This window comes from Brassica napus, chromosome C7 (genome assembly GCF_020379485.1).
Source record: "Brassica napus cultivar Da-Ae chromosome C7, Da-Ae, whole genome shotgun sequence".
NCBI classification, from domain to species: domain Eukaryota; kingdom Viridiplantae; phylum Streptophyta; class Magnoliopsida; order Brassicales; family Brassicaceae; genus Brassica; species Brassica napus.
Window position 1 is genome coordinate 2,299,538 of NC_063450.1, and position 23,563 is coordinate 2,323,100.

The window sequence follows — 23,563 nt, forward strand, 5'->3', positions numbered from 1 at the left end:
CCATTTTTGTTATTCGAGCCGCGACTCAATTAGGTTATTGCCGTCTTAGGGTTTAAGAACTAGGAATCTCGCCGACAGCTTTCGTAGCCTAGACACTTACCTTGTTCTAACGCTCAAACGCGAATTCGGAATAAGATCTACTTTGCTCTCTTTTTGATTTCTCATAATTTATCATTGTTATTCTCGTGTTCTGATTGCTTGACGTGTGGTATTAGCAGATATCCGAGACCTCTGGGAAATTAGGATTTTCTTAGTTTCCTTATTTAAACGGAAATCGACATTGCAAATTTTGGTTCCCACAACTGTTACGTAGCGCGCGGCCTGTGTTCAGACTTTGCGGGCTGCCCATTTTTCGGTGGGCAGTTGCCCGTCGATATGTAGTCTCGAATTGTCTGAAGCCATGGGGCATCGTAGCCGTAATCTGACTGCTCTGATTGCGGTTGTGTCGTAACTTCTTCTTCCTCGTCATCTTGACCTTCTATGAGGTTGACGACGATTGGTGGTCCGATGCTCGGATGTTCGATGAACTCGACCGTAATTACCCTTTTAAGTCCCGGGTCAGAACTTGATGCTAGGACTGCGAAGGCGTCTGCCTGGACGTTTCGGAACAGGGGATTCACGTAAGGGCAAAACAGTCAAAGTCTTGAGCAAGACTTTGGACCAGTTTGAGGTACGCGTCCATTCGTTCGTCTGTGGCTGACTGGCCACTAGCTGGGAGTCGCAGTAAGCGTGGATGTTACGTATCTTCAAGCCGTGAGCCAGACGCAGCCCTACGATGAGAGCTTCGTATTCGGCCTCGTTGTTCGAGCCGTGGAATTCCAGCCTGAACGATTGCTCCAAGATCTCGCTCGTCGGAGATGTGAGGCGAATTCTGATACCCGATACTTGCTTGGATGAGGATCCTTCGACGTGGAGGAGCCAGGTGGAATTTGGTTCCTCGTTGGTTATGGTCCCCGTTGGTAGTTCGACCAAGAAGTCTGCGAGCACTTGTGATTTTGCGCTTGTCCTTGGTCGGTACTCGATATCGTACTCGCTCAATTCGACTACCCACTTGGCCAGTCGGCCCGACTGACTCGGGCTATGCAGAATCGTCCGTAGGGGAGAGGTCGTGAGGATGACGATCGTGTGGGATTGGAAATATGGTCTTAGTTTTCGGGCCGACGTTACGACCACGCATGCTAATTTTTCCATTAGCGGGTACCTAGATTCAGCATCCAGCAAGGTTTTGCTTATGTAGAAAATAGGTTTCTGTTCCCCGTGTTCTTCCCTGACCAGGACGCCACTCACGGCCGTTGCTGACACAGCGATGTATAAGAATAAAGGTTCCCCTTCCACGGGTTTTGCGAGGACTGGAGGAGTAGCCAAATACCGCTTCAGCTGTTGGAAGGCGTTTTCACAATCTTCCGACCATTCGAATTTTTTATTTCCTCGTAGGACATCGTAGAAGGGCAGTCAGTTGTCCGTTGATCGTGAAATCAATCGGTTAAGCGCTGTGATCCTGCCGGTCAGCCTTTGGACTTCCCGCTCATTCTTTGGCGAAGCCATCTCGATCAATGCGTTGATTTGTTTTGGATTTGCTTCGATGCCGCGGTATGTGACTAGGTAGCCGAGGAATTCCCCTGGTGCCACGGAGAATCTACATTTTGTCAGGTTGAGCTTCATGTTATGGGAATTCAACTGCGCGAAACATTCCTCGAGATGTGACACGTGATCCTTTGCTTGGAGGGATTTGACGAGCATATCGTCGATATAAACCTCCATCGTTTTTCCGAGTTGTTTGGAGAACATTCGGTTCACGAGTCGTTGGTAAGTTGCGCCAGCGTTTTTGAGGCCGAAGAGCATTACCCTGTGGTTCCGCGATCTGTAATGAACGCAGTCTTCTCGAGATCGTCGGGATTCATCATTATTTGATTATAACCTGAGAATGCATCCATGAAGGATAAGAGCTCGTTGCCTGTTGTTGCTTCTACTAATCGATCGATATGTGGTAGAGGGAAACTATCCTTCGGACAGGCCTTGTTTAGGTCGGTAAAATCCACGCAAACTCGCCATTTTCCGTGTTTATTTTTGACTACTACAGGGTTGGCGATCCAGTCTGGATATCTTACTTCCGTTATCGACTCGAATTTAAGCAATTTTTAGACCTTGTCATTTACCGCGGAAGCACGTTCGGGTCCTAGCTTCCACCTTTTTTGTTTGACGGGTTTGAAAGTCGGATTGATATTCAGTTCGTGACACGTTATGTTAATGTCGATCCCTGGCATATCTTCCGCAGCCCACGAGTTACGAGTTCTGTCCTCAAAGGCTTGCGGAGATTGGCTCCAATCTCGATGCAGCGTTCCAGGAATGCTTCGTCGAGACAGACTGTTACCACGTGTTCGTAAGTTGGCTGGCGTTTTTCATCTAGGGCCATGATGTTACGAGACTGCCAGAAGAGTTCCGCTGAATCTTGACTTTGCGGATCTTTGTTGGAGATCTTTTTCACCGCTTTTCTAGGATTGGTCTCGAGGCCCGGTCTTTTTTGTTAGTTCTGCGGCGAAACACACCTGTGATACTCTCGGACTTCCCCATATTACCTCGACTCCGTTAGGAGTTGGGAACTTGAGGCAAAGGTGGTACGCTGATGGGATAGCATGCATGGTGTTCCCATGATAACGTTGTAAGATGCGGGACGGTCAACGACTAGAAACTCTGTGACTTTTGTCACGGTTCCGGCTTTGACTGCGAGATTAATCGATCCGTAGGCCATGGTTGTTTCCCCCGAAAGTCCCAGCTGTGGGCTAGGGTATTTCGCGACTTCGGATTGATTGATCCCCATTTTTTCGAGAGTATCTTTGAAGTTGATATCGGCCGAACTTCTGGTGTCGATTAGCACCCTAGCGACGTCGATATCCCAAATCGTTAGCTCGATAACAAGGAGATCGTTTTGAGGTTTGGATCGATCAACCGTTGCTCCCCCCTTGAATGAGATGATGTTCGCACACGTCGAGTCTTGCATATCGTTCATTATCGTTGAGTGGCTTTTGCGGGTTAGATTGATCCGTTCCCCCTCCTTCTTACGCCAAACTGTGGGAACCGAAATTCGCACTGTCGATTTCTGTTTAAATAAAGAAAGTAAGAGAACCCTAGTTTTCCAGAGGTTCCGGATATCTGATAATGCCACACGCTAAGTAATCAGAACACGAGATAACAACGATAAAGTTTAAGAAATCGTAAATAGACAGCAAAGAGAAGTCTTATTCCGAATTTGTGTATGAGCGTTAACAACAAGGTATAAGCCTGGGCCCGAGAGCTGTCGGCGAGATTCCTAGTTCTAACAACCCTAAGACGGCTAAACCTAATGGACTCGCAGCTCGAAATAACGAAAAAAACGGAAAGTTTCCTAATTGCTCTAAGTGGTAAGTTTTCTGTCAAAAGTTCTCTCTCATGCCTCTCGCCTAGGACTCCTTATATACTCGCTCCAAGGTCGGTTTACGCTTTTACTCTTCTGCCAAGCCGTCACAGCATAAAATGGAGATATTCCATTTTTTCCGATCTTCGTAATTATCTTCAGAATTTCGTATTTATCCGCGGAGAATTGACATTTATCCTTCCATGCGCGCCAAGCGTAAACCGTCATACGGTTTACGGGCTTTTGGTTAAGAAATCGTAAGATGGGCCTCGAGTCGTGTCTTAGGTCCCTTTGGGCCGTCTTCCGACTCGAAACATTTATTACGACTTCTTTCTATGAACTGAGTTCGCTATGGTCTTCGGGAGATAACATCGAAGGATTGACGAGAATGCATGGACTGGTGTCATATCGACGTTTCAGAAGAGCTCGGTCGCTACGTAGCGACCAAGCGGGACAGACGCTCGGTCGCTACGTTCAGCCGCTGCTTAATGACCTTTTTCAAACTCTCGTCCGATGTTTCGTTTTTCGAAAAAGTATTTATCGGAGAAAGTTCTCATCTTCTTCCTCGGACGTTTTGAATGTTAATTTCGTCGTAACCGTTTTTTACCTCAACAACCGCTGAACTAGGAAGTTAGTGAGCATTATCAACTTACGCCTAAGATTTAACTAGAAGCATCGATCTATACTGTCTTCTGACAATCGATCGATATTTGTGAAAGGTGTATCGATCGTTATCCCTATAGGACCATTGATCGACACTTTCCTGTGATCAATATACGACAGTTGAGATCCAAGATCTAGTTAGTTAACCATTGAAACATTGCCATCGCTGATCACTGTGTCTAAGGGGTTGAGCTCTAATATATCATGCATGCAACTGATAGACATCTGTAGGATGATAATCTCCAACACCTGAATAGAAACCCTGCATCTAATACCTTTCCAATATGTTACACCCCAAATCATCTTGTTAGTCGAGCAATAGACTTGCTCAATAAGGATATCTATTTACTTTAAAACCATAAAACAACAAACACTTAGAATTAATAAATTACTAGATTTAATAGGTTCCCTAGCTCCTTGTGGATTCGATCCCTAAGTACTACAATTGAATCTCTTATTTGAGAGAGTAATTCACTCCTTAGGGTAATTTGAGTGGTATCAGCTTCTTCAGCTGCTCATCCATCTCGAACTGCATGACTATGTCCCCCAGATTGAGATCAATCTTCCCTTGGCGCACATCAATGATGGCTCCAGCAGTGCATAGGAACGGTCTCCCTAAGATTAGAGGATCCTTGGATTCCTCTTCTAGCTCTAGAACTACAAAGTCTGCTGGAACAGAGGGGTTCCCGACTTTTACTTGGAGATCCTCTAGAATACCAACCGGGGGCTTAACTGATCTATCCGCGAACACCAAGGACATCTTAGTTGGTTTGAAATGCGTGTATCCCAGACGTCTTGCTACAGAGTAGGGCATAAGGTTTACGTTGGATCCAAGATCAACCAAGGAGCATGAGAAAACTGTCTTCCCAATCTGGATAGAGAGGACGAACTTGTCGGGGTCTCCTCGCTTCTTTATCTGCCTGTTCTGAAGCACTGCACTGCACTCCTTAGAGACAGTCATGAATTTGCTCTCCTCTGATATTTTTCCTGAGATCAATCCCTTCATAAATCTGCGCATGAAGGACATCATCTGGATCGCATCCATCAAGGGGAGCCAGACGGTTAGGTCCTCCAGCATCTTTCTGCACTTAATCTCCCCTCGGTCCTTACGAGTAGCCTTTGCTGGAACAGGGTAAGGGACCTTAGGAATGTATTCACGAGCAAGAACATGCTATGGGATCGGGCGGACAGCCTCAGTTGGTTGTTCTGGTCCTGGCGAATTGGTTCCAACTATTGGTTCCTTCTCCTTATCAGCTGTCGGGGTATCGGCTGGTGGTTGTTCCGACTCTTTCTGCTTCCCCTTCTCAGCTGCAGTGAACTTCTTCTTTACCGGCTCAGACAGTTGCTTTCCACTTCTGAACTCGACCGCATTGCACTCCTTAGGGTTTTTGTCGGTTTTCCCAGGTAGAGTACCTTTCTGCCTCTTGAGGCTCTCAGCAGTCTGAGCAATCTGAATGTCAATCTGTCTCATATGGCTCGCGACATTGTCGTACTTGGTGCTCAAATCGCCGAACATATGGTTCATTATGGTATTGATCTCGGTAGTAACCTGGTTTAGAGCCTTCCCTTGGGGCTGTTGTCCTTGGAGCAGCTGCTGTAACATAGCTTTTGTCTCATCTTGCGGAACATCGACAGGAGCGGAGGTAGCTGGCTGAGTGTTCTTGTATTTCTGCAGCTGAGGTGGATTGTTCTGCGGTTGGCTTAGAACATAGGTCCAGGGTTGGTAGTTCTTTTGATACCCAGCATACTGACCTTGGTTACTCTGTGCAGGATCAGCTGGTTTGTCCTACTTAGGCCAAAAAATCTGTTGGTTGTTCCGCACGTTAGGGTTTGGGTGGTAGTTTTTGAGCTGCCATCCTTGCCCATTCAGGTAGCTCACCTCTTGTTGATCGTCTACTGATATTTCAGCCTCAAACGCTAGGTCACCGGCACTCTTCTCAGGAGCTGCTTCTTCCATTATAAACACTTGGCTATGGTTTCCCTTAAGCAGTTGGTCCACCTTTGCAGCAAGATCTTCTATGCTGTTCACACTCTTCAAACGGTCATGCTCCTTGTTCTTGTTTAGTGAACTTGAAGCCATGATTTCGATGAGCTCGAACGCACCAGGGGTGGTTTGAGTCATGAAGTCTCCACTACTGGAAGAATCAAGGGTGTTTCGAAACTCGTAGCTCACTCTATCATATAACACCTCCAATATATAGTCGTCGTCAAACCCATGGTGCGGGCACTCTCTCTGGTACTCCTTGTACCTCTCCCAAGCTTCATGAAAAGGTTCATCAGACTTCTGCTTAAAATTGAAGATCACGTGCCGTAGAGCCGCGGGTTTAGACTTCGTGTAGAAGTGGCTCAGGAACGCTGATCGGACCTGGTCCCATGAGGTAAGAGAACCGGTCGGCAGAGATTGGAGCCAGCGAAAAGCTTTCCCTTCAAGAGAGAATGGGAACAGCATGCATTTGACATAGTCTAGTGGCACTCCGTTAGAGCGAGAGAAATTGCAGATTCTCTCAACGGCTTCGATGTGGTCTATCTGGATGTCAGTAGTGAGACCACTGAACGTGCTCTTTTGTACCAGACTTATCAGTGCAGGTTTGATCTCATAGTATTTCCGATTGTAAGGAGGAGGGTTCATGGGGGACCGGTTAGTATTGAAGTTCCGCGGAAGGTTCCGCTCCCCAATAAGAGCACCATGCTCTTCTCTCACGGCGTTCTCAGCTGCTTTTTCAGCAGCTTGTTGTTGATTTTGGATGGTCTGATTCATCTGCAACATCTGTTGTTTCTTAGTCTGCATTTGTTGTTGAATGATTGCCAATGCAGCAGTGAGGTCATCCTGATTGCCGTGATCACCCATGTTGGTGTCGGTTGTTGTCGACTGTTGACGGTTCTGTCTTTCTAATCTTGCGAGTTGGTCGTTGGTCAGTTAATGTAGTGGTCCTTGTGCGTTGCTCCGAGTATGTTTACTGGTCATGCACTTGGATCATTTGTTCCAACAAAGAATTAAAAGTAACTTAGATATCTGAGACTAAATGTTAAACCGAAAAATAAAGGTAAAAGCCTGGTCCCCGTCGCAATGGCACCAAAACTTGATACACTAAAAATGAATCCTTGCTACTGTCAAGTTAACAGTGGTAATTGTAATATTTGAGATTCAATCAAGAGGACCAGTGTACTCTTTACTCTTACGAGTTCAATATTAAGCTGGGAAACAAGTGGGGTTTATAATCAATGGTGACGCAAGTAACTAGAATACCTAGAGATTCAAATTCAATTTAAATGAAAGCCGACTTAGGGTTATTCATTGGGTGTAAATGCGGAACCGAACAACTATTCAACTGCAATGAGGTGCAGTCTAGAACTCGGATCACTCGGCTAGAATAATCCACTATCGTGGACTTGGTCCCTTTGCTGATCGGTCTTGAGTCCTAAGCTCTCACTTGGAACAAGACGCGATAGCAAGCTTAGAGATCAGGTCCGATTAGTTCACTTAATACCCTAATATCTACTCTCGATGATTAGGGATATGAAGCTCATTCAATATATGTCGATTTATCTCCTAAGCGGTTAGCTAGGTGATGAAATTAGAGATCGAACATTAAGTGATCAATTCAATGCAAGTAGTAAGAACAATATGAATGAAGAACAGTTAAGATCACTTATTTGTGTTTTGCTCATGCGACTGACACCCTACAACCTTAAGCAAGCTTAGCCGACTACTCAATCATAAAGTAAGATGACACAGACATTGTTTCTGAATAATACTGCATATAAAATAAAGTAGAAAGACAAGGGTTCAGGATGATATTCTCGTGAAAATGAGAGATGAAGCCTTCTCCCTTACAAGTTGATCAATCCAAAATAGTTCTAGGTCTCTTGTAAAACTAGCGTAAGAAAAATATAAATGATAGCATAGGCCTTTTATATGGAGACGCCAGTGGTAAAAGAATAAGAGATGGAATCTAGGGCAAACTTCCGAAATTGGAAGTTTCCTTATTGATCGGGAACAGTCAAACGTTTGTTCTCTTCGGGAACAACCTTCGGATTGGTCTAACTGGCTGTTCTGCATCGGATATTCCAAGATGACATCTGATTTCATGAAACTCTCTTCTTTTCTCTTTCACATGCTCCAAACCTGGAATGATATCAATTAAGCACGAATTAGGACTGAGAATTAACTCAAAGCACACATATAATGATATTAAAAACACCATATATCAAGATACGCGGATCCATGAAACAATATCCACAAACTCCGAGCCAGACTCCGAGAAGGAAACATCTGAAGGGGCCGCGGCATTGCAGTCCTCATTGACCACCTACCTGGAGCAGATGTTCTCCAAGAAGCTTGATGCCATGCAATCTATGGTAGAAAGGCTCCCAGGGGTGGCACCTCTGATTCGGAAAAGTAATATCGGTTCTTACACCGATACTCCTTTCACAGAAAACATTGCCCTGATCGAGATGCCGAGAAAGTTCTCCTTCTCCAACATAAAGATGTATGACGGCCGGGCGACCTAGACGACCACATCGCTCAGTACAAACAAAGGATGCTAGCTGTAGCACTCCCAAGGGAGTTCCGTGAGGCCACCATGTGCAAGGGATTCGGCTCAACCCTGATCGGACCCGCGTTGCAATGGTACATTAATCTACCCATCGAATCCATATCTTCATTCGCAACCCTCAGCGATGGGTTCGTGGAGCAGTTCGCAAGTAGCCAGGACCTGGAGAAAACCTCGGACAGCCTCAATGAAATCCTCCAGCATTGGGTCGAACCCCTTCGCGATTACATAGCTCGCTTCAATCAGGAAAAGGTATCGAGCCCCGAATGCAACGTCACTACGGCAATCTCAACCTTCAAGAGAGGCCTGCTCCCAGACGGGGATCTCTATATGGAACTAACCAAGACCAGGATCGGTATACGAACCATCCACTCGGTATCAACCTGTCCAGACATCTCACACCTATCCGTACCAAACCGGAACTAATCAACGCCTTTAGGCAGATGGGCCAATAGGTTAAATGACCCCCGAAGATGAGGGCGCCCGATTCCTTCCAAAACCCCGATCTCTGGTATGAGTTCCATTGTGACCATGGTCACAAGATGGAGGACTGTGTCGCACTGAAGATCGAAGTCAACGAACTACTCCAGAAGGGATACCTCCGGGAGTTCCTCTCAGAAAAGGCCAAGAACCTCCTCAGAAAAGAAACGCCTAGGAAATCCTTTGAAACCAAGACTGTGCCACCACCTCGACAGGACCGAGTGATCCATGTCATATCCGGAGGTTCGGAGATAAGCGGCATAAGCCATGCAGCCGCAAAGAAAAGCACTCAAAACGCTAAACTCGGCCTGGAGACGTCCAAATCAAAACGGCTACTCTTGGGATCAGACGAAATAAGCTTCACGGCAAAGGAACAAGAGAAGGTCCTAGCTCCCCATCATGACGCTCTGGTGGTATCGCTTACCGTACCAAACTGCTTGGTAAGGAGGATTCTAGTAGATAACAGAAGCTCCAGCAACATCATCTTCCAGACCGCCTATCGGGACCTGGGGTTGGATGAAAGTGCCTTAACTAGAAAGACAACCCCACTCGCGGGATTCAGCGGACAGGTGAAGCAAACCGCCGATGAAGTGGTCCTTCCAGTCTATGCTGAAGGAATCATCATGTCAACTAAGTTCGTCCTCGTCGACTGCCAATCATCCTAAAAACATGATCTTGGGAAGACCATGGATCCAAGATATGGGGGCTGTCCCCTCAACACTCCATCAAATGGTGAATTTCCCTACTCCATGGGGCATCAAGGCCGTCAAGGGTGATCAAGAATATTCTCGATCTTGCTACCAGACAACCTTAAAGGGGAAGACAAAGGTCTTATAGTAATTACAGCATGGGTCCCGAGCTCCACACGTATTGGGACTAGAGACTAAAAACAGGAAAGGTACGCGACGAGTTAGAAACGACAGAAGGAGGTCGAGGAATTCTCCCCGGCTTAACATCGACCGCTTCGTATGGTCTCTTTTGGATTAGAATTGAACTAGTTCTGAGGTAGTCAAAACCCAGAGTCCTTTCGATTCAAGACCCAGATACGAAGCATCATATCTGGAGAATCGGATCCCCGTGATGATAACCCCAAGGAAGAGTTCAGGGTCAAGGATCCGCGCTAAGCTCATAAGATCCAGCAGGTTCGGCCCAAAGAAGCTTCATTCCCCAGCTCGGAGAGGGCGACGGTCCGCAGGTGTCATCTCCACATGTTGTCAAATACCTCGGCACCCCAAAATCTCCGGCCAGATAAGGAGTACCAAAGAAAATAGCTATCAGTATAGGATCCCTGGTGCAAGCTCAACCTACGAGCAATACAAGGACCCATAGGTCAGAAGAGAACCCAATAAGCCATGGGAGAAAACTAGTAGAGACACCACTTGGAGTATTCGATCCCCGACGGACTATCCCCCAGACGATGAAAGGAGGAACCCTCTCTAGATTGAGCACAACCCCCAGGCTCATCATCCAAGGAAACGCCGAGCTGTCGGCCCGGGACCAACCCAACTGATGGCACACGACCAAGAGCCATGATGAGCAAACTGAGACGGGGATCCCCCAAAAAGGTGGCAAGTTTATACGACAAGACAGAGTCTACGAGCTATCAAAAAGCAAAGGTAAAACGTAGTCTACCTATTTGGAACACCTTGCAACCTACTATTCTATATTAGGATCCCCGGATCTCGATTTTTATTACTCTATTATCTATTGTTTAAGCATTTTGGTTTCCTACTTATATGTATGCTAAGCGTTTCCGGACAAAGCTTATATAATGAAATAGTTTCGACTATAAAAGTAGTAGGAAAGCCACAATACATAAAGGGGCATATAGGGCTGGATCGGGTTCCACGAAACATTCGAATCCCAGCTCAACCTTACTGATACATGGTATTTCCACCTGAAAACAAATGGGTATGAGACATAAATCAGAAATGGGTCTGTGCAAACCTGAGTATGCTGTTGATACTACCTAAAACCCATGTATAGCCTAAGACATATTGGGGTCCCTAAAAATCATTCACGCAAGTACCTGTATTAAAACGCTCCGGGCTATACGATACATGGAACGCTATATAAAAGTGCCAAAGTACTGTGACATACAGGGAGCACTCGACTGCTTGACCAGGCGTGGAGAGTGATAAAGTCTGGCACTTGGATTTTCATCCACACCAGCAAAACTTTAATAAGTCTGATAGTGGCTTCTGCAGAAGCAGCATGAAGCATGGGAACTCGATAGTGACCAGCTTCCATGCGGTAGAATGCAAAATCCCAACAGGTACCGGTAGTAGTCTCTCCTAGGGAGGCGGAATACGGTCCCTGCGAAAACTATAATTCCGGGTTAACACGAAACCCGGATCCAGGCCCACAGGCCCTCTAACAAACTTTTTGTCTCGCGGAAAATCCCGAAGAGCTTTCTAAATCATAAAAGACCCCAGGGTCCAATACCTAATAAACTGTGGACCCATGGTCCATGCGTTCTACAGTTAAGCTGGGGCATCAGGAACCCACGAATCTCGGGGTCCAAGGTATTGACGAAGAACCCAAATTCTAGCCGTTTATTCTAGTCTCTAAGCCTTGGAGAAGTCGATCCCTTGCTTTAAGGTTTTAGTGGCCCTTATATAGTCGTCTAGGAGTCGGTTTCATTAGGTTAAACTCTTCCATATTCAGAAATATGGAAGGTTCTCCTTGTCGAAAGTTTTTTATTACTTGGAAGGGAGCTTGGTTCCAGGGACCGAGCTCGGGGTTCCTTCAAGCGGGGACCCGGAGAGTTCCCTTATCGGGGACCCGAGGGTCTGGTCCTGCCTGGAGGCTGGAGGAAATGATACCGGGGTATTTTTCCCCAACAGTTTGCCCCTTATTTCTCGATTTCGTCATCAAAGTCGGGGAATAACATGTGCACTCAAGTCAACTGGGGTTGCTCATTCTCAGCAGGCTCCCCTTAGGCAGGACCCCATCCCATTGGTCTTGCTAGCCTGGGTTCCACTCAAGGCGGAACTCATTCTGATCCCACGTGAGGATCGGTTCCTTCGTGTTTGACCGGATTCTAGTAGTAGTTTCTCTTATCTTCTAGAGATGATCAGGTCAGAGCTTTGAAGTTTAAACCACGCGCAGGCTGAAATGAGTTCTTGCCAGGGGGGCTCTGGGGCCTCTGAGACTAGGATCTGTTGATTTGAGGAAAAAGGTGGAAACATCGCTTCCCCTGACGCCTTTCCTTTTTTCAGACCCGCCGTTTCTTTCATAAAGGATTCTTCTGAAGATTTGGAAATATCCGATTACCTTTTCTCTGGCTCCAAAAAGGAAAGAATCAGGCATATATTTAGGGTGCCCGATGCATAGAGTTTCATTCATCCCTTATTCAAGAAGATGAACTCTGATCTTCCTGCTCCACTCGTGGGTGGCCGCATAAGGCCTTGCCACCTGTTTGCTGATCCTTTCTCCTCCCCTGTTGCTTCTTTCGGAGAAGTTTCTGAAACTGATAGAGAGGCGATCCCAATGGCGCCTTTGAAGCAATGTGATTCCCTCATTCTCGATGATGGCCCGCGTTCTGAAATTCAGGAGGGAGGTCTGAAGGTGATATGAGAAAGTACGGGATCCATTTTTCGGTGCAGATGAGGAGTTCTTTGGAGTTTGAGCGCGCTCTTGATGGGGGGCCGGGTGAGATAGCTATTTTTGAGGCGTATCTGATAGCAGGTTTTCGGGGGATCGTCCCTTTGCTCGTGGCTGAAGTATCATCGTTTTTTGGTTTCTGTCCTCAGCTCACTCCTTTATCCTGGAGGACATTAATGTTAATCCAAGTACTCGGGGAGCTTTATGGCCTTGATACCGGGGTACACGAAGTTCTATACTCCTACTACTTTGCCCCATTGACAGTCATGTATGGGTTCTACCACCTTCAGCCTCGTGACGGCTCTCCCTTGGTTGAAGATCCTTTGAGAGGTACCCGGGGTAGTTACCCCTTTGGGGACAGTTGGACCAGTCGGTACATGTTTATAAAGATCCAGGAACCCTTCCATTATGCTACATTATGGTGTACTGTTGGTGAGTCTCGCTTCTTGCACCTTTTCTTACTTTCGTTGTTGATATGCTGACAACTGGTTTTGCTTTCAGTGTGTCGTGTCTGGTATCCTTTCTTGGGGAAGCAGTGGCGAAAAAGATGTTGGCGATTGCTCGACGTTTCCATGGGGTGCACTTTCTGATGAGCAAGGAGGTCCTGCGTCATAGTCATCTTTGGGGTAAATCTCTGCTTCTTAGTCCCTTCTTAGTAGAATCTCGTCTTGGTAGGGTCTCATCTCTTCACTTTTTACTCCTCAAGGAATATTGCGAGACTCCCTGCTACTGTCCACTATGACGAATATCAGCAGGCTGGAACGCGAAGAAGATGCCCTTTCTATGCTCCCCCACCTCGTTTTACTAGGGCAACACCGCCAGCTGCTAGGATTAGGCCACTCCCATCCCGGACCGCAATTGGAGATGTATCGCTAGTGGACGTTCAGCAGAGGCTTCTTACTGAGTTGTTTCTTCTTCGTAATCGGGTGAGAGATATGTCAATTCAGCATGACCTACTGATTCGGCAAGTGAGAGCTTTGACTAGGTGGGGGCTTATGAAGGAATGGTTGGAAGGGAGGATGGAGCATTGGAATCCCGAGGAGGAAAACCGCCAACATCTGCTTTGGTCTGAAGGGTCGATATGTCTTTCTGGAGGGTTCTCCCAAGTCGGCTCGGGGTCAGCTGCGGAGTCTCGGGTCTCAGCTGGTCCGCCTTTCTAGATGTTTTCTTTTTTTTTTTGAATCTGTTTTTCCTTTGAATACTGTCTTCTTGTTGCCTTTCTCGATTTTCTTTGAGATAATGACTTCTATAATGAACCCCTTCTATTTTTGCGAATCTTGTTTCTCATTTTTAAAATGAGTTCGGAATTCGAATCTGGAGGTCTTTCAGATGTTCCCATGGTTATTGCCTTATAAGCTGGAGATTATTTGTAGACTCTGGCTCTCAGGCTTTCGAGGCCGTTTTGGGAATTCTCTCGTTCGGGACCGGGGGATCCTTCGCGGATCTATATATCTTTAGACCGTAAGGTCGTATTTGAAGACCCGGAGGTTGAAACCAACCCGTAGGTTTTGTTTTCGCATCCTGGGATCGAAGTTGGGCCCGAGAGTTATAAAGAACCTGGAGGTTGACCTTTTCCAGGTCTTGAAAAAATTTGTTCAAGACCCGAAGACTGCATGGGGACCCGAAAGTTCTTGATAATCCCGGGGCATTTGATTTGTATTTTAAGGGACCGTATGCTGCCATCCTAGGTGAGGCCACTACCGGTACCTGTTAGGATTTCGCATTCTACCGCTCAGAAGCTAGTCACTATCGAGTTCCCGTGCTGCATGCTACTTTCTGCAGAAAGCCACTATCAGGCTTAGAGGGTGCTGGTGTGGGTGAAAACCCAAGTGCAAGGCTTTGCTGCTTTCCACGTCTGGAGAAGCAGGATATTATAAGGTGCTCCCGGACTTTTGCAATTGCTCAAGGGCAATTATACCTCGTCTCCCATGCATTATTCTAGCACGTAGCGTTTTAATACAGGTACTTTCAGATTTTTAGTATTTTTTTTTTGGGACCCCGATATGCTTGAGGCTATACATGGGTTTTAGGTAGTATTGACGGCATACTCGGGCTTGCGCATACCCATTCCTACCTTATGTCTCATACCCATTTTTTTTTGCGTGGTCGTACCACTTGTCATTAAGGGTTGGCCAGGATCGAAGATCTCTTGGACCTGATCCAGCTCGTTTGCCCCTTTAAGTATTATGGCATTCCTACTACTCTTTTATAGTAGGAACTATTTTATTATATAAGCTTTGTGCGGAGATGTTTCAGCGTACATAGGAATAGGAAAACATAATTCTTAAATAAAATATATAAAGAATATGACCTAGTGATCATTACTAGAAATGATAAGTTCTAAGGTGTAAGGCATTCCAAAAATTGGGTTGTATTTTACCTTGGGTGTCTTGCAGCCTGTACGCGCCTGCTCCCCGTACCTCGACTATCTTATAGGGTCTCTCCGATGCGGGGGTGAGTTTCCCAGTTGTCTTCTTTGGTCGTCGAAGAACCCAGTCTCCTTGCTGAAAGGTTCTGGTTCTGACTTTTTTTATTGTAGGTCTTGGCTACTTCCTGCTGGTAGGACCAGTTTCTCAGTCAGGCAGTTTCTCTCTTTTCGTCGAGTGTTGCGGTCAAAAACGGTTGCGACGAAGTTAACATTCAAAATGTCCAAAGAATAAAATAAGAACTTTATACGACAAATACTTTTTCGAAATAGATTCGTTCTTACGAAGAACTTTGCGGAGGAAACACGAAACATCAAAAGCCCGAATAGGGTCGCACGATCACTACGTAGCGATCAAGCGCACATCCCGCTCGGTCGCTACGTAGCGACCGAGATCGAGCCAAGCTTGGTCGCTACATAGCGACTGAGCTCGATCCAAGCTCGGTCGCTACGTAGCGACCGAGCATGCGTTCCATTCGGTCGCTACGTAGCGGCCGAGCACTTCTGAAACGTCGATACGACATGAATTCATGCATTCTCATCTATCCTTCGACGCTGTCTCCCGAAGACCGTGGCGAACCCATTTCATGTGTTCCGCCATTCGAGGTCATCAATCAAACTTTACGATAAAAACCACGGAAAGTTCATTTTTATCGAAAGAAGCGGTAATAAGCGCCTCGAGTCGAAAGACGACCCAAAGGGACCTAAGACATGACTCGAAGCCCACCTTACGATTTCTTAACCAGCAGCCCGTAAACCGTAGGACGGTTTACGCTTGGTTTGCAAGGAAAGATAAATGTCAATTTTCCGTGGATAAATACGATGTTTTGATGATAATTACGAAGATCGGGGAAAATGGAATATCTCCATTTTTAGGCTATGACGGCTTAAGGGCAGAAGGGGAAAAGCAAAAACCGACCTAGGAGCGAGTATATAAGGAGTCCTAGGCGAGAGGCATGGGGAGGAACTTTTTCACAGCAAACTTAGCACTTAGAGCAGTTTAGGCAATTTTCGGTTTTTTTGTTATTCGAGCTGCGACTCAATTAGGTTTAGCTGTCTTAGGGTTGCTAGAACTAGGAATCTCGCCGATAGCTCTCGAGCCCAGGCTTATACCTTGTTGTAACGCTCAAACGCAGATTCGGAATAAGACCTACTTTGCTCTCTTTTACGATCTTATATACTTTGTCATTGTTATTTCGTGTTCTGATTGCTTAGCGTGTGGTATTAGCAGATATCCGAGACCTCTCGGAAATTAGGGCTCTCCTACTTTCCTTATTTAAACGGAAATCGACAGTGCAAATTTCGGTTCCCACATCAAGTAGGTCGAGACTCAGTGACATTAGCTCATGATTTTTTTCCTGAGATGTGGTCCCCGAGACTGTGGTCTTTACATGCATTTCAGTCAGAATTATGGCTTATGCCCCATATACTAGCGTGTAGGGAGTTTCGTGGGTCGCCGTCTTGGGAACGGTTCGGTAGGCCCAGAGGACTCCGTGCAATTCCTCTGCCTAGTTTCCCTTAGAACCCTCCAGACGCTTTTTCAACATGTTCACCAGAGTCTTGTTTGTGGATTCCGCTTGCCCGTTGGACCGAGGATTTCGGGTTGTAGCGAAAGAGAGTCTAATGCCCCAGTCTTTGCAGAATTCTTTAAAATTGTGACTTGTGAACTGGGAGCTGTTTTCTGTTACGAATGCTTCTAGAACCCCGAATCGTGTGATCACGTGCGTCCATATGAACTTCCTGATCGGGAGGTCGGTTATTCTGCTGAGCGCCTCCGCTTCGACCCATATTGAAAAATAGTTTGTTACTATTAGGAGGAAGACTTTCTGCCCCGGTGCCATGAGAAATTTTCCTACTATATCGATGCCCCATTTCCTGAAAGGCCATGGTGAGCTTATGGATTTGAGATTCTCCAGAGGTAATCTGGGGATTGGGGCATGCCTTTGGTACTTGTCGCAGACTCTAGCCTTTTGGTTGGCGTCTTCAGCCATCGTGGGCCAGTAGTAACCCGCTCTCTTAGCTCTCAACACCAGGCTTCTTCCACTGGAATGGGATCCACAGTCTCCCTCATGTAGTTCGACCAGGATGTTAACTGCTTCACGGGGTGCGACACACCTTAGACATGGACCGGCGAACGACCTGCAGTATAATCTTCCCTGAGAGAGGCAGTATCTGGCGGCCTGTTTCTTAATTTTCCTGCTCTCATTGCGGCCTTCTGGGAGTATATCGTCCTCCAGGTACTAGACTCAGGGTGGCCGGCCATTGGACACTAGTAGAGGGATGCTCATTTGAGTTTGCGTCTGGAGGGCCGATGTAATGACCCTGATCATAAGTAGAAAAGTCAAAGGCCTTGACCTTAGTCGTGGTCGAAATGAGGAACGGTCATGGTCGAAAGACAGTTTTCTGCCGGTACGAGAAAATCGATAAAAACCGAGCAAGAGGAGATCAACGTTTTGAAACCGAAGAAGGAGAAGCATTATCTAAGTAAATCAAGGAATGAGTTTTCTCATTTGAAGAAGAGGTTTAGAAGTTGTTGACATGGCGAAGAAAGTGAAGACGCGATGACATGGCGACCACCGATTGGATTCGGAGGAGTGACAGAGCGATACGCGTGGCAAACTCTCATTGGCTGGAAGAAGACTTGGCGACCAAGTTACGAAGCTTCTAGAAGACAAGACTTGGCGACCAAGCAACGGGAAAACTTGGGGAGAAAGGTAAAAACCTTCCGGAAGCAAGGTTACTTGCCGCGGAAGTTTCGTAGTGGGACATGTGTCCATTTTTCCTCATGCATGTGTGCCATTTGTCCAGCCCAGCCTCAGTCCTCCATTTCTATAAATACCAGACCCCTCCCTTTCATTTTTCTCATTCAAAACCGTGAGAGCTTACCTTGGAGAGAGAGAGAGGTGAGTTAGAGAGAGAAACTGAGAAAAAAGAATGTTTTCGGGTAGTTTTTAGTTAGCGTTTTTGGGGAGATAGCTAGGGGTGCTGGATAGTCTTTGTAGCCAGTAGCCAAGGTGGGTTTCCTGTGTGTTTCTTGTGTGTGTGTTTTGTATGCAGGTTCGAGCTTGACCAACGGGTCTTAAACGGAGCCTCGGGCATAGTTAATCGACTTTCTGCAGGGCCCCGGGGAAAGTGTGTGCTGCTCGAATACATGTTGTGTGATTGATTGTTTGTTTGTTTAGTTGTCACTCGCTTAGTTATTAGTTTTAGTCTAGACTTAGGTCATTGAGGTTTGAGGTTAAGCTCCCTCATGCTAAGTAGTGTTTGTGTGTGTGTTTGTCTAGACTAGGGCGAGTGATTGTTATGCTTTGAGTCTAGATGTGCGTGGAGGTTAGAGGTGGAGCTCCCTCACGCTTGTTGCTTGTTTGTGTGGCATCTAGACTAAAGCATGGGCCATCTCGGGGTTAGATTAGGGAAAGCCTAATTCTCCGAAGGTGTTCGAGACCATGGAGTTAGATTGGGCGATACCCAATTCTCTAGTGGTGGAGTGACCTACTCTCCATGGCTTGTCACGTGAAGTGGGTCGCGCCCATGGACAAGCGCTGCATGACGATGCGGCCCGGGTTAGATTGGGAGAAGCCTAATTCCCGGAGATGATGTTTTTCGACCATGTGACTGTTGTGTTTGTGATCGGAAGTGTTCAGTATGGAGATGTGTTAGGGCTCCGATGTGTTGGGATCCCAGGATGTGTGTCATCCGAATTTTTGTTTGTGTAGATTGAGTCTAGGATCGAGTCTATATTTCTTTTTGTGTAGTTAGGCCTCGGTGGTGAGACCATTTGTTTTGTTTAGTAATTGCTTGTTTGCTTGCTTGTTTGTTTGTTGCTTCTGCTGTGTTGTTTACTAACCAATTCTTGATTGTGTTTGGGGCATGGGCTGAAAGGGGATCGTTGTTGTTTATTTTTGAAACTCACTGAGTAATTCCAATTACGCATCCCCTCTTCTACTATGCAGGTAACCCGTAGGTAGGAAGCTTAGGGCGCAGCGGAACGGGAAGCGGCCGGTGTAGATTGGAAGTGGCATAAGCATAAGCGGACTATCTTTTGGAATGTATAATTACTTTCTTTTCATTTTGGCACTAGGCCGTGAGCTCAAACTCTGATATTTTGTATTGTAATGTTTTGTAAAACGCTTTCTACCTATTATTAATAAAATGTATGTTTATATTCGTAGTTGTGTGTTAAATGATACTAGACCTTGTCCGGGTCGACACAACTCGATGATTGTGGTACGGGTTGTGAAGCCTTAGGCCATGACATCGAGGTCATAGCAAACTGGAATGGATTGGTCGAGAGTCTTGACTTGTTCTTGATTCTTGGTCGAACCGGTAAGGTGAGCTATACTTGTGGCGCTCCCGGGACGTACCGGGTTAGTCCGGCCTGGTACGGTCCAAGGGTGTTACAAATAGTGGTATCAGAGCGTGTTTCCGATCATGCTCATAAACCGCAACATTTTTCAAATGTTTTTATCGAGTCAAAATGAGTCGCTTATGCCACATTAGGAAACCGGTCCGTTCCGCTTAGGGTTTTTAGGGAGTAGTTTTTGGATTAGTTCCTTGGGAATTTTTCTTTCTTTAGGATTAACCCTTGAAACCGTGCAGATGTCTAATCAAGGATCAGGAGCAGGCGGGTCATTCGGAACGTCGGGTAAGGATGGGTCGAGGTACGCAAACTACCACAACTTCTGGGATGCTCCGAATTCAGCAAACCAGACTGGCGTTGAACGTGCTCACAGTGAGGAGAACGGATCTCCTGTAGCGTGGCGATTATCAGTATCACCACCCAATTCTCAGCATGTGGAATCCGAACCATTCGGTGGACCACAGAGCCCCATTCATCTCATGCAGAGTCGGAAGGATCTACATCAATTAGAATCAACTCAAGACCAGCAGAGCCGGCTACACCTACGCCAGCACCTGCACCAGCTCCAGCAGAAGGAAGTAGACCAGCAGATCCAACCTTATCTATGGTACATAACCTTTTGTCTAAAGTCTTAACCAAAAAAGTTACCCCAAGTCCAGAAGCAAATCAACCTGAAACTCGACAACCAGACTTCCTGAAGTATGTTCTTACGATGAAGAACATGGGTACCTATAAGTTCGAAGGAGAAGCAGATACCTTCAAAGCAGATACATGGCTACGACGTGTAGAGAAGAACTTCTCAACCACCAGGTGTCCAGACGAGTACAAGAAAGACATTGTTGTGCATTACTTGGAGAAAGACGCAATGTCTTGGGGGGAGAGTATCACACAAAGACAAGGAGTAGAAGACATGGATTGGGATGCATTCAAACAGGAATTTCAGAGGAAGTATTTTCCTCCAGGAGCAAGAGACAGAATGGAGCAAGCTTTTCTTCGATTGGAGCAAGGTGAAAGGAGTGTTAGGGAGTACGAATCAGAATTTCTCAAGCTCAGTCGATACATCTACTACGAGGACGGAGATGAAGCGGTGTTAGTTCGTAAGTTCTTACGAGGTCTTAAGCCAGAGATCGGGAGTCGTCTACTAGCCGTCAACTTTGTGAGTTCGTTCGAGTTACTAGAGAAAGCAGTCAACTTGGAGGAGATGGTAGCAGCTGAACGTGAACCAGCCGTTGGATCAAACCCCAAACCTCAGAGCAGTCAGTCCAAGGATGATAAGTTGCGAACCAACCAGAAGAAAGGAAGAAAGGGTCAGTTCAAACGACATGGAAAGAAGCCGAAGGCACAAGTGACATGCTACAATTGTAGTCAGTTGGGACATTACTCTCGTGAATGCACCAACTCAACGGCTGAGAAGACGGTTTGGAAGGCATCGGTTACTTGCTACAGCTGTGGAGGGAAAGGTCATTTCGCCAACAAGTGTACTGTGAACCGTCCAGGACAGGGAAGAGGATCGTCTGCGCGTACCCAACCAAACCGACCGACCAGAGAACACCCAGCCGGGCGTCCTGCATCCGAAGGGAGAGTCTATGCCTTGGAGATGGAGGAAACTCCATCTAGTGCTCTGGGACCGTCGAGAGGTCCTGTGACAGGTTTGTTTGGGTGCTAACTCTCTTTTGCGTGTTTATTTCTATGTAGAGTAGTTAGTAGTTTGTAGTTTGTTGTGTTAGCGTTCTGGATGAATGCTACTGTGTTGATCTTTGTTAGGATCATTGTTGGTTGGTGGAACCCCTGCTGTTGTTTTGTTTGATTCGGGAGCCACCCATAGTTTTGTGAACCCTGTAGTAGCCTCTAGATTTGTAGGAACCCTTGTGACCCGTGATATTGATATCTCAGTGTTAACCCCTGGAGGCCAAACCTTGAAAGCTGAAAAGGTGTTGTTGGATGTGCCTATTGTGCTTTTGCACGCAACCCTTTTAGCCAACCTAGTGGTCATGCCCTTAGAAGGTTTCGAGGTTATTTTAGGAATGGATTGGCTGTCAAGGCATCAGGCGTGGCTGGACTGTGCAAGAGGAAGAGTTTTCTTTGAAGACGACCATCGAGGAGTATTGGCGTATTATGGGATCAAGCCTAGCGTCTCATCAACGTTCGTCACAGCAATAAGAGCAGAGAGAGCCTTAGTGGACGGCGAGGTCTACTTGGTATCGCTTACGTACATCGGAGAGGAGACAGGAAAGGAATTGAGAATGGAAGACATTCCAGTGGTCCAAGAGTTTGAAGACGTGTTTCGGGCGTTAACGGAGTTACTACCACCTCGGAGTAACCAGTTCACCATCAACTTGGAACTGAGCGCTGCACCTATCGCCAAGACACCTTACTGCATGGCACCAGCAGAGTTAGCAGAGCTCAAGAAGCAGTTGGAGGATTTACTAGACAAAGGTTTCATCATACCGAGTTCTTCACCTTGGGGACCTCCGGTCTTGTTTGTGAAGAAGAAGGATGGCAGCATGAGATTGTGCATCGACTACAGAGGAATCAACAATGTCACGATCAAGGATAAGTACCCTTTACCTAGGATCGATGAATTGTTGGATCAACTAAGAGGAGCAAGTTGGTTCTCGAAGATAGATTTGGCTTCGGGATATCACCAAATTTCGATAGCAGAGAACGACGTAATGAAGACAGCATTCAACACTCGGTACGGCCAGTTCGAGTTCGTTGTAATGCCATTCGGGTTAACCAACGCACCAGCAGTATTCATGAGGTTGATGAATGAAGTATTTAACGACTACCTCGACAAGTTCGTGATTGTGTTCATCGACGACATACTCATCTACTCACAGAGCGAGGAGGAGCACAAGGAGCATCTGAGGATGATACTTGAGAGACTAAGAGAACGGAAGTTGTTTACTAAGCTCAGCAAGTATCGATTCTGGAAGTGCGAGATTGGTTTCTTAGGTCATAGAGTTTCCAAGCATGGAGTTTCGGTGGATCCAGAGAAGATTGAAGTCATCTAGAAGTGGCCTTGTCCAACCTCAGTAACGGAGATCAGAAGTTTCCTCGGATTGGCAGGCTATTACCGAAAATTCGTGCAAGCTTTCTCATCAATCGCGAAACCTTTGACACGATTAATGGGAAAGGAAGTCCCATTTCTTTCGGATGAGCATACGGAGAGAGCTTTCAACAAACTCAAGGAGGCATTGACTACGGCACCAGTTCTTGCCTTACCTCAGCCGGGTAAGCCATATGTTGTGTATACTGACGCATCGCGGGTAGGATTAGGGTGTGTGTTAATGCAAGAAGACAGAGTCATTGCATACGCCTCAAGACAGTTGAAGAAGCACGAGGAGAACTACCCCACACACGATCTGGAGATGGCGGCCGTTGTTTTTGCATTAAAGATATGGCGCTTGTATCTTTATGGAGAAAGCGTTCAGATTCAGTATCACCCAGGAAAAGCAAACGTGGTAGCGGATGCATTGAGTCGACGAAGAGCTGTAGTAGACTCAGAGCGAGATTTGGAGAAGTTATCAGACGAATTCAAGATGGTAACTTTAGCTGCACTGGAAGGAGAATATAGTGAACCAATGGGAATGCAAGCCGTGAACCAAGCCAGTTTGATACAACGTATTCGAGGAACGCAGCAGCAAGACGAGAACCTGAAGATCATCATGGAGCAGCTACAAGAACAAGGAGGGCCAAATGCTAGTGGATATCATATGGCAGAAGATGGAACATTGCTACTCAACGGAAGAATTACTGTGCCAAAGGAGGGAGGATTCAAGGAGGAAATTCTCAAGTTAGCGCATCAGTCACTTTTGAGTATACATCCTGGAAGCACCAAGATGTATAGAGATATGAGGAGATATTACCATTGGCCAGGAATGAAGAAGTCAGTAGCAAGATGGGTAGCGCAGTGTCAAGTTTGCCAGCAAATCAAAGCCGAACACCAAGTGCTAGGAGGGTTACTTCAAAGCTTAGCTCTTCCCGAGTGGAAGTGGGATTCAGTGTCCATGGATCTAATCACAGGATTACCAGTGGCCAGAGGAAGATCAAACAATGCAATTTGGGTTATCATGGATCGGCAC

General features: G+C 46.4%; 1 protein-coding gene and 1 non-coding gene across 2 annotated transcripts; one reads left to right on the top strand and one right to left on the bottom strand.

The window, feature by feature from the left end:
* Window positions 1-4,532: 4,532 nt before the first annotated feature.
* Window positions 4,533-6,902, bottom strand: LOC106441362. Its single transcript, XM_048763882.1, has 3 exons — window positions 5,934-6,902; window positions 5,244-5,840; window positions 4,533-5,195 (listed from the first exon to the last, which is right to left on the bottom strand). Exons 1-3 carry the CDS (start codon window positions 6,900-6,902, stop codon window positions 4,533-4,535), a joined length of 2,229 nt encoding a protein of 742 aa, XP_048619839.1.
* On the top strand, window positions 6,265-6,371 carry LOC125590905. Its single transcript, XR_007326907.1, has one exon. It is a non-coding gene; the product is annotated as a small nucleolar RNA R71 (small nucleolar RNA).
* Window positions 6,903-23,563: the final 16,661 nt, after the last annotated feature.

Coding starts and splice junctions, on each gene's coding strand:
- LOC106441362 (XM_048763882.1), bottom strand. CDS start 6,902: ATGGGTGATCACGGCAATCAGGATGACCTCACTGCTGCATTGGCAATC. Junction 5,841..5,933: donor CAGTAGACGATCAACAAGAG/GTGAGCTACCTG, acceptor TGGCCTAAGTAG/GACAAACCAGCTGATCCTGC. Junction 5,196..5,243: donor CAGAACAACCAACTGAGGCT/GTCCGCCCGATC, acceptor TACATTCCTAAG/GTCCCTTACCCTGTTCCAGC.